General features: G+C 34.7%; 1 protein-coding gene across 1 annotated transcript in view; it reads right to left on the bottom strand.

The window, feature by feature from the left end:
* The window catches only part of LOC136817987 (integrin alpha-V-like), a 42,369-nt gene extending 34,390 nt beyond the window's left edge, over positions 1 to 7,979 (bottom strand). Inside the window, exons 1-3 of the mRNA XM_067074358.1 lie at positions 7,596 to 7,979; positions 7,035 to 7,159; positions 1,502 to 1,786 (exon numbers count right to left, since the gene is read on the bottom strand). Coding sequence (XP_066930459.1) covers positions 1,502 to 1,786; positions 7,035 to 7,159; positions 7,596 to 7,792 — 607 coding nt within the window. The 5' untranslated portion in view covers positions 7,793 to 7,979. The remainder of the gene's footprint in view (positions 1 to 1,501; positions 1,787 to 7,034; positions 7,160 to 7,595) is intronic.
* Positions 7,980 to 11,217: the final 3,238 nt, after the last annotated feature.

The raw sequence follows: 11,217 nt of genomic DNA on the forward strand, positions 1-11,217 counted from the left end.
CCTTTTACATAGCCGGTCCTTTACATACTATCATGGCCAAGTCCTTCGTAGAAAGTAAACTACCTGATGATTGGAAGACTGCACATGTGTCCCCGATCTACAAGAAAGGAAAAAAGAACCTTGCAGAAAATTACAGGCCCGTTAGTTTAACATCAGTTGCGTGTAGAGTAATGGAAAGAATCCTAAAGAAACAAATAATGGAACACCTCACGAATGAGAAATTGCTATCAACCAAACAACATGGGTTCATGGGTAAACGATCGACAGTGACACAACTACTTCACTACTTAGACAAATGTGCAGACTCGATATCCAATGATAAGGTTGTTGACGTAATCTATTTCGACTTCGCAAAGGCATTTGACACCGTTCCACATCGCAGATTACTAAGAAAACTCGAAGCGTATGGTATCAGAGGAAGGGTACTTGGTTGGATGAAAGCATTTTTGTCCGATCGTTACCAATATGTGAAGGTCAATGGAAAGTTATCTAAGAAATGCCAGGTGCAAAGTGGTGTACCACAAGGAAGTGTCTTAGGTCCACTCTTTTTCGTTATTTACATCAATGATCTAGCTGAAGTTACCAACTCAGAAATGTTTCTCTTTGCCGATGACACAAAGCTTGTTGAAGAAATAAATAACGCTGAAGATGCAATTAGACTTCAGCACGATATCGAGGCAATGGAAAAGTGGTCTGGTGACTGGTTGTTGAAATTCCATCCTGACAAGTGCCACGTATTGACACTAGGGAAATTCTGGAACATTCAACATGCACATCCTTACGAGATCGCTGGCTCTGTCCTAGAACATGTTGATCAAGAGAAGGATCTTGGAGTGATTATTGATAGTGAATTGAATTTCGAAGAACACATCTACACCAAGATCAAGAAGGCTAACTCGATCGTTGGATTGATTAATAGAAGCTTCGACTTCCTTTCTCCCGAGATGCTCCGCACACTTTTCATTGCATTTGTGAGACCTCACCTTGAGTACGCGCAAGCTGTTTGGTCTCCACGACTGATCAAACACTCTGATGCAATTGAAAGTGTCCAACGTAGGGCCACAAGACTTGTCGGTGGTTATAGAAACCATTCATATGAAGAACGTTTACAAGTCATGAACCTACCCAGCCTCAAGATCCGGCGTAAAATCGGGGACATGGTGGAAGTATATAAACATCTTAATGTCTATGATAAATCTTCCCTATGTCAGAAACTCGTTCTTCGAAATCGACCTCAACGTAAGCACAATCTCGAATTAAAGAGGAATTTCGCTGAAGACGGCATTAGAGGATACCAAACGAATTCACTTTACTATAGGAGCATTGATACTTGGAACAGTTTGGCAACCAATGTTGTAAATGCAACGTCCGTAGGGAAATTCAAACTAGAATTGACAAACGAATGGAAAGATAAGATCTATAAATTGTAAAGATGTAAGATTGTTTCATAGAGGTCAATAGACCTGAGAAATACACTTCTATAAATTATAAGGTATATTACTTTGATAGCATGGTGTTTCACTATATTGGTAAGTTGACTCGTCTGCAAAAACAGGACATCTTCCAAGGAACATGTTTCTGCTTTCATAGCAACCCCTTGACACATCATCATTGGATGTATTGGTTGGGCCAGGAAGTGTGAAAGGATCATATGATTGTCCAGTTGTTTCATTATAGCATTTGGGGTTTTTGTTGAGAAATCCATACGCCAGAGGTGCACAGGCAGTGATTGAATCTTCAGTAGTTGAAATAGATACACCCAGCAATTCACCATTCAATGATTTATCTATGGAAAGAAATTGTTATAAATTTTAAAGCAACTCTTATGCAAGATTCATAATTATGAAAGTACATTTACTTTATACAGTAATTATTGTTTTTCATGTCATTTTTCAATGAATTCACTTACTCAAACATAACATTGATAAGATAATTCACAGCACTGTCCTAATTTTTAAGAAAAATAATCAGAGGTTTTTTCAAAGCATCTTGATCTCAACTATACTTTACTGCCATATACTTTTGGTCCTGTCACATAGCTGCTGCACAAGGTTTTGATTCCCACTCTTAGCAATATAGTGTCATGCATGATCGCCTAAATAACTATTCTGCCATCATGCAAATTTTGCCGCAAGTTTGGTTTGATTTGGTCAATAATAACCAAGATCTTTAGAAATTTAAGGTTTTGTCAAAAATTCCATAGATTGGAATATTTTTCTATTGCCATTAGATAGACCTCTCCCCTAGGAAATTCAAAAATTTTGCACAATGTATATTTTGTTGTTCTTCACCATTTGAAGGTACCTAAACAATTCCTTTTTCCTGGTTTGGTACTTTTTGGTGTTTTTTAATTTCTGCTGAAGAGAAAGAGAATCTTCTTTAATCTTAGGGTGTAAATACAACCCTGAAATTTTATCCTAAAAAAAGCTTTACACTGAAAATCTAATCTCCTTACCTTCTCCAGTAGACAAAAAACAGATTTGTTTACTGCAATTGGTTCTCATGCAAATTATGATATGTCCAAAAAGGAATTAAGCTTGGCGTAGAAAACTGGAGGCCTTAGGTATGGTAATCTATGTCAAAAGAAGTGTATTAGGATGAATATTTTAGAAGTACCTGTTTGTTTTTTTGGGAAATTAGGGGAAAAGCGCTTTGCAACTTAAAATTTGAATATCTCAAAAACTAATGTTAAATAAGATGAAATTTTCACCTTATATGCATATATTATTCAAGGAGGAAGTAATTCATATTTTATTTTTGAAAATCATTGTTGTCATTAATTTTTTTCTCTCAAAAGTTGGGGATACCTGTCATCAGGCAAAATATCATAATCTTTTGATTTGTACTTTTTGAGATATTCAAGTTTTATGACGTCATTAATTATGACGTTATAAAGCACTTTTCTTTTCTTTTCTTTCACCTTCCACGCTTTTCTTGAAAAATATCCAACGCTCCCTCAGAAAACATAATAAGTTTTCCCAATCGAATGCGAAGGAGTATGTAGTTTTTGTGACCTTTTTAAGGCCTCCTTTTAGCTGTTTGACATTGCTTGAACCAAAATTTTTACCTGTTGCACCAAGATTACAAAGAAAACTGTCTGCGACATGAAATTTTGTGCTTTCTGCATTTTTTGTGATCTTATTCTCACTAACTTTGACCTTCCAATGACTCTTTTTTAAGCTATTTGAGATTGCTTAGAGCAACAATTTATGCCCGCAACGCATAAGTTACGAGAAAAACTTTCCCCCTAAAAATATCAAAAAATTTTCCAATCTCACCCCCCCCCAAAAAAAAAGAAAACTCGTTGCTATGCCTCTGAAAAAGCTCTAATTTACTTCCTCATTGCCAACCATGAGCCCCTCAAAGGCCTGTTTGGATACATGTCTTTATAGAGTCAAGAGGTAGATAAAATATATACTTAGTATGCAAAATCAAAGTATTAGACCAAGATCCAGCCAAAATCTAAACAATTCTCTTGAATCTTGAATCTTTCAATTGTCCTCTTTGTCTCTTTGTTGACAATTTTCACATCAACAAGCACCTTCTTCCGCTAAATTACACTTGTTCCTTTTTTTCTTTTGTTTTGTTTACAATTTTTCTTTTACTTTTTCTTCTTTCTCTCTTTTTTCTATTTGTAGATTTAGAAATTGATTTGTTTGTCTTATAACATTCAGGTCGTCAGTTTCTTTCAAGCATTTTACTGTCAATTCAAACTGAGCTGTTGTTCTCCTACATTCTATCAGGTGTTCAGTGCTTTCTTTTTCCTCACATAGCCTGTATATTCTCTTCCTTCCAAAATCATCAAATCAAAAACATCAATCATTGTAAGTCTCCTTCTAGTTGTTTCACTAGCTTCCTTTAATCCCATTTTCCTTATTATATTCTTTTCTTGCAAACCTTTGTCCGCTTTGATGCCTCATCTTTCTCATTTTGTGCTCATCTAGCTCTCTTTCGATCTCTTCCACAATCTTTCTCTTTACTGTCTTTTTCCAGAGCTCTTTCTTGCATTCTCTTGCCATGTCTAATTGTAACCCAATTCCTCTTGCAATTCTTCTTGTTTCTGATGCCCAATTGTCCTTTGTTGTTTTGTTAAATTCCTGGTCCTAAATCAGCACTCTTCCTAATCTTTCTTTGGCTGATGTTATCAGACTTTGATATAGTATCATTCTGTGGTATACCGTCAGTGGTCCTAAATCCGACAGCCCTGCCTAATTCCGACCCCCCAAATAACTGTTATGAAAAAGATTCTATGTTTACAAACATTCCCTCTTAGTTGAACGATAAACTATTGCCAGAACTCTCTAAAAAACATCTATATATTTCTATATGTAAATGTCAATTAATGTAATAGACCTTTTTTCAAAGAGGCCACCCTGTTGAATAATTATGTAGTCCAGCAGAAAAACAATGATAAAACCATGCATAATTATTACAATATGCATGATACAGTAATTATGCATGGCTCTATCATTGTTTTTATGGCTGGACTACATAATTATTCAACAGTACGTCCTCTTTGAAAAAAGGTCTATTTTAAAAAGTGTGAATTGTAAAAATAATTACTTTTTATGATGCTGTTACTATTGTTGTCATTTAGACGTTGTACATATTGCAATAAAAAATTATGTTTTGTATAAGAAGCAATCATTGTTATTTGGTTTAATTGGTTCAATGTATCAAATCTCTCAGTTTAGTTGACACTTTGGTATCTTTGTTGGCGTCACAGGAGGTTTGTTTTTATCTTAGTTTGTATCTTTAAAAGACCCCATCGGATTTAGGCAGCGCTGTCGGATTTAGGACCACTCACAGTACCACCTTCTTCTCAATAGGCCATATCCCAGTCTCTTTTAGGATGCCTAAGTAAGGAGTTGATGATGGCATTTTTAGAATGGACTTAAGTATCCTTGCTTGCACTTTTTTCAGCTCCTCTATCTCTCTTTTGTCAATCCTTGTCCAGCATTCCAGGTTGTATACTAGAGTTGGAACAACTGTTCTCTCATAGACATAGACTAGTAGTGCTGCTTCTGTGGACATTGATCCCAAAAATTCTTCCTTCACCGTTCTTTTCAACTCATTTTATCATAGCCCAACTCCTTCTCTCAATTTCCTTTAACTGCTCCGTAAGCTTGCCATCTTCTCTCTGATCCAGTTGCCAAAAATATCTTGTAGCTCACAACTCTTTTTCAATTTTTCCTCTTTTCACCTTCATATTCATATTTTCTCCCGTCATTCAAGAAAAAGCACGTGGCATTTTTTTCTTTCCCGCCAAAAAAATCGTACTTTCGTTTTCGTTTTTGCCTTGTCGATCCAGTTCGACGCCACCCGCCAAAAGAGGGCGGTACTTAAATTTGAATTGAATTGAACAAGAGCCGCGAAGGTATAGATGACGGTATAGCAGCCACAATCATGGTCGTAAAATTTGAGAAAAAAGGGAAATCCACCGGGAGGTTTTGAAACCACAAGCGATTTGTAAGTGCTCTGTATGTATGTAATAGTTTATTTCAAGTTGACGAACAGGTAGCAACAAAGGCTAATAAAAGTCAACGCTACTTTACAATTTGTAAGTTGATTACAGTTGAGGCACAAGGGCCTTAAAACCGTTCTTGTACAAAAAATCTTTTTAAAATATAATTTTTCACGAGGGCTTCCTCGTACCCTCCATTTAAAATCGTCATTCGATCTGGCTTTATTCATCTCGTCTGCTCTCTTTTTCCACTCTTTGATTTGTTCCCTCTCCATTTTTGTCAAGTCGTCGGTGATACTTAATTTCACGTACTTCTCGTGTTGTTTCAATTCAGTCAACTTCTTCATGAATCTGTATTTGTTATGACTGTCTTTGAATACAACTTTGATTGGGCGCATAACCTTAGATTCTTTTCCAACACGAGAGATGTAGGTTGGTTGAGTCTTTAAATTAACGTCATTCAGAAGCTCAGTAACGAAATCGATATCTTCTTTATTTTCATTTTCATTTACCCCATGGATAATGATATTTGCGTCTGTCGATAGTTTCCTTTGGTCCTCAATTTGTTCGTCGATTTTTTCCTCTCGTAGTAGCTGTTTCATGCTATTTACGCTTAATTGATCATTGTTTTTAGTCGCTTCAGCAAAACTTTTCTTACGTGGTTCTGTTGCGGTTTGAATTTTTGCAGTCTTGTTATTCAACGTCTCTTCTATCTTGGATGTTAGTTTTGTTTCTAGCGTGGAAAAACTGGCTCTGTATTAGATTGGTAACTTGATTTTTATCCTTGATGTATTCCTGATATCTTGCCTGTAAATCTTTGATCATTGTGTTTAGACTTTTTTCACTCTCACTTTTGACTTTTATTATACTTTCGCACGATTCGATTTCTTTATAACTGTGCGTGCAGCTTTTAATTCTTTCCACTTGATTATGAACTTTTCTACCGAGTTCTTTTGCCGGAGAGCAACAAGTTATACACACGTATTTTCGGTAACCTTTATTTAAAAACATATTTAACTGGTATGGTGGTAGTCCAGTGCAGGCATAATGTAGCGTTCGTTGGCATTTATGACATTGAATTCTCATTTTTTCATCGTCTTTTATACAATTATGCTCGGTACATCGAAAGTAGGTTTGAAGGGTAGAGTTTTAACTCTGAGTTTTAATGCTGGACTTAAGACTCCTTAGGATCTGAGGATCCAAAAGTTCAAAAATAGTCCAATTAGGCTCAGAATATAGCCTGGAAGTCTGCCAACCCCTCCCAAATTGAAATATTCGATTAAGTTAAAGAGATAGCCCAAAATCGACTTTCTCGTCAGAACTTTAAATCTTGAAAAACGTTAAAATAATCGGAATTCTCATTCTATTTCGACCATGATTGCAGAGCTCGGGGGCATGCATTTGCGCATTTCAGCAAAAAAATATAGTTGAATACTCAAAGGCATATATAAACTTTGAATGAATGAATGAATGAAAAGCATTTTCAATAATATCAGGTGACACAATCAGAAAGGATTATATATTTTTTTGATGTACAAAACTTCGTAAAAACGGGAAAACATCAACTCACCCTTGCGTAAATCACTTGTACTATCTGTTGCGTTCATTTGCGTACATGACTTTAGAAGTCCATTTACACGACAAGTTAACAAAGCACCCGTGTTATTTTTGTACTGTGGTGCACCAATAATCAACCTGAATATATAAAAAAATTCTTCAAGGAATTTGTACAAAAAGTGATGAACAGGATTATCCAGAGCAGTAGAGAAATTTCAAACGTTATGAATTTTTGGTTATAAAATCGAATTTGGTCTCTTATTTTACTTTTTTATGATTTTGATAGTGATAGCGCTCACGTTCATCAGTAAAGCAAAAGGTGGTGCAAGTATGGCAGCTCTAGGTACGAGATAACCTCGTTCCCTGTGTATTATCGGTTTTCTGATGTTTACTGATAGCGTGCGTCAGATAAAACATATTTATCCGCCGATTCATCAACATGAGGAGACGGGGACTTGGTTGGGTATGGTATTTGGCTCGCTTTCCTCATCAAAGACAAAGGTGTAAAGCTGAACGCACAAAGTTTACGGCATTTTTTCTAAATTATGACCTTTTTGTTGGTTGACTTTCTTACCTTGCATTGTCATTCTTCTGAAAGAATCCAATCGCAAATCCGAAATGATTATTAACGTCTTGATCTCCGTTCGATAACGGATCGAGATATTCAATTCGACTCGAATCTGTATCGATATTGAATGCTAAACTTATGTGTATGGTATGGAGGAATATTGATAGTAAAACAAAGGTAATTAATTGTTCGAATCTTCGCATGATTTTTACGTGTATCAGCACTATTGTCTGTTTTACGATTATCTATATTTCGCTGAAAAAACAACAAGTATAACCAAAAAGTTTTAAAACTTTCTTGGTACAACTACAACCAATATTGTTTTCGATTTTGATACCATCTACTTTTCAAATATTTTCGTGATTCGACTATTGAAAAGTCATATAAAACATATCTCTAATTCGAAAAAAACTCCTCAGCACCTTGAAGATCGAACTAAAAAGTATACTTCAACTTCACACAGGCTGCTGGCTGCAATTATTTTCAGAACCTCTTTGTGCTAAAATAACATTTTACCAGAAAATAAACTGACTTTACACACACCCAGTAATATACCGATCTGATCAACTACTCCCTGTTAAGCTGTCGAATTATAGATTGTAGCATAATTTTTTACAAACCTCCTCTTAAACAAAAACAAGGAGAAGTAACTGTTTAAAACTCAATTTACAGTCAACGAAACCATTTTTAATCACTAATTAATTTTTTTTGTAATTTTAAGTAACTAAACACGTGCGTTGAATCAATTATAATTAAGACAAACAATAGCTCAAACACATCTAATGAATGTTAATTAAAACTCTAATTGGTCGTTAAAAACCTTTTATTGGAATTCTGACAAAAATTGCTAAGCAAACTTTTGTGTTATAAAAGATTGGCTTGACGATCAATTCTAAGGTTGTGAGCTTGTTACAGCAAGTTTCCAAGGCTAAAAGTTCTTCCAGATGTTTAAAAAAACTCATTGGTTCGTATTTAACTAAGATCTTTCTTAGGAAATATACTTTTAAGTAGAACAAGTCAGTGGGGATAAAAAATTCCTATTGAATTCCCTTTGGGGATAGAATTTCTATTGTTCCAGGGTTAAAAAATCCAATGTGGATGGTTATGGCGTACGATTTTTTAACATTGAATTTCTAATGTGGATGAGATCAAAGTCCCAGTGGTGCTGAAATTGCAGGGTAGATTTTTGCTGAATTTTCAAGTGGGGCTGGGGTCCAAGCTGGTCTGTGACACCGATCTGTACTAGTAAGATGTAAATGGAAAACAGGTTCATCAAACACTAATAGACAAACCATTTCTTTTTATAAACAAATTTGTATTTTTTATTTTTCTTACTTTTATTTACACAACAAAAAAATCTTTTAAATCTTTTCTTTCTTTTTCAAATAAATTTCTTGACAAAAAATATTTCTTCCTATAAAAGAAAAACCCTTAAAACTAAAGCCTAAATCCCAAAAGTACACATTTAACTTTTTTCAGCTTAGGCATAAAAAGCCAGAAAATCAGTTTGAATACATTTTTCTGTCCGTAAAATTTTAGAAACAATTATATACTCAAAGCTAAAAAGTTTTTAATATGTACTTATGGCTAAACGACATGTCCTCAGCCGTAGACGCCAGGACATTTCAAGCTTCACAAAATGTCATTATAATAGATGCTATGAACGTTTGAAGAACGTTGTGTCTAAACGTGGTGAGTCATCAAATATTATCATTGATGGAATCTCTATGGGAAAATCATAAAGCTTCTTTGCAGTCATTTTTCTAATCATGTCAAAACACTTTCAGAAGGCTTGGTTATTTTGAAATGTTGAGAGATCATATTATGTTTTGTTGCAAAGGTAGAACAGAGTTTCTGGGTAGACGAAATTGCTTCGTTAATAATTTCTAGTAAGCACTAATAATCCTTGACACATAAGAAAACCTTTCGATCAAGAATTATAGAGAAATTCAATAAAGAAACTACGATATCCCAGCAGTTTGTGTTAGCCAATGCCAGTTAATTAGGTTTTGACGAGTGATGTTAAGCAAACTCATCATTGCTTGACGTCGGAGTAATTAATCAATCTTTAAATACCACAAACGAGCAATAAAATCTAATTTAATTTGGATAGGCATCGCGTATGTGAATTTTTCAACAAAGATATGAAACAATTTTACCGTAATACTGTATGTATGTATACTTTCAGTTCCTTTCACCTTTTCTATCAATATTTCTTTTTTGCTGACAAAGCAGAATACACCGTTTCGACTGTAGCCACCAATTGCCGCACGGGCATTTTTTTGTCCAATTTACCCCCTTAAAACCGTTCCAGTTTTTTTGCAATAGAAAAAGTTGTAAAAAAAGGATTGGATCGAGTTTAGGGGGATAATTAATTAATGAAGTGGCACACGCCCGACCGCGTGAATACGGTCGAAAAGGTGTATTAACAAAAGGATTTCTCAAATTGTGCCCTGGGGGGTTAGGGAGTGGTCTTTTCTTTTGTTTACAAATTTTAAAGAAAGAGCCTGGGACCTAGATTCACATGTAACGATTTTCATCACGTGACAAACTGAGAAAATGACAAAAAATACCTAAAACAATGTAGTAAAATATAAACTACTGCATAAATTATATCACAAATCTATTGTTGTTTTTGTGGGTAAGTTTAGAAGAGGTTATATTTTATTGATTAGACGGTAGGATTAAATAACAGGGATAACAGTAGTACCGTCGTTTTCCATAAGATTCCAGTCCCGCACTAAGATTTCACTGCAATGCAACTTTTCTAGCGGAAAAAGACCAAGGCTCCGGGTAGTTGAAAAATGAGTTTCGGAGATATTTCAGTTTCGTAAGTAAACACAAAATTCCGGAAGAGTCAATGGAGTCTTAGCGCGGGAAGTGAAAAATGTAAACACTTCTTGAACAACGTGTCATACATAGAGTAGAACAATAAAAGTCACAACCGAAACTTTTTAAAACAATAAAAACGGAATATTCTGAATTTTTATTTTGTAAAATTTGTTTTGATTTTGTATCACGCTGCATAGCCTGCATACAGCTTGTTTTCAACTGTCAAATGCCCCTTTCAGAAGAAAAGTTAATTATCTTGACAATTATCTCTAAATTTAACCTTCCCAAATCTAAACAACCGAAAAAAACAACAAAAAATATATAATCTTAAATTATTCCAATCAAACCAAAACATAACTGCTTACCAACAAAATAATTCACTAATGGCAAAAATATTTTATATCTTAAAAAAAAATTTCCTATTAATTTTCAATTTTCAATCATTCATTTAAAAAAAATCATACTAATAAGTCTAAATGGAAGGAGCCTTTTACTATTATAGCATTATTTCAGAGGAATACTTGAATTGAAAGATTCTAGTGTAATTAAGATATATTTTGACAAATTTGGGTGTATAAAACCATCAAAAGTCAAAAACCCTTTTTTAGCTTTGTTTCAAGATATCAAGGTACCCATCGCGCAGAATGAATGTCGCGCTTTTTTTCATCTCAAGAAACAAGTTTTTGCATTGCTTTTCGCGCGCGTTCTATTTTGTGCCAATCGAATAGAGCTTTTCATAAATTAATTCACGAACATCACTTGCCTCGTATTCAAACAATTACCATGGTGATTATGT

The sequence above is a fragment of the Clytia hemisphaerica genome, unplaced genomic scaffold, assembly GCF_902728285.1.
Source record: "Clytia hemisphaerica strain Z4C2 unplaced genomic scaffold, Clytia hemisphaerica genome assembly, whole genome shotgun sequence".
NCBI lineage: Eukaryota > Metazoa > Cnidaria > Hydrozoa > Leptothecata > Clytiidae > Clytia > Clytia hemisphaerica.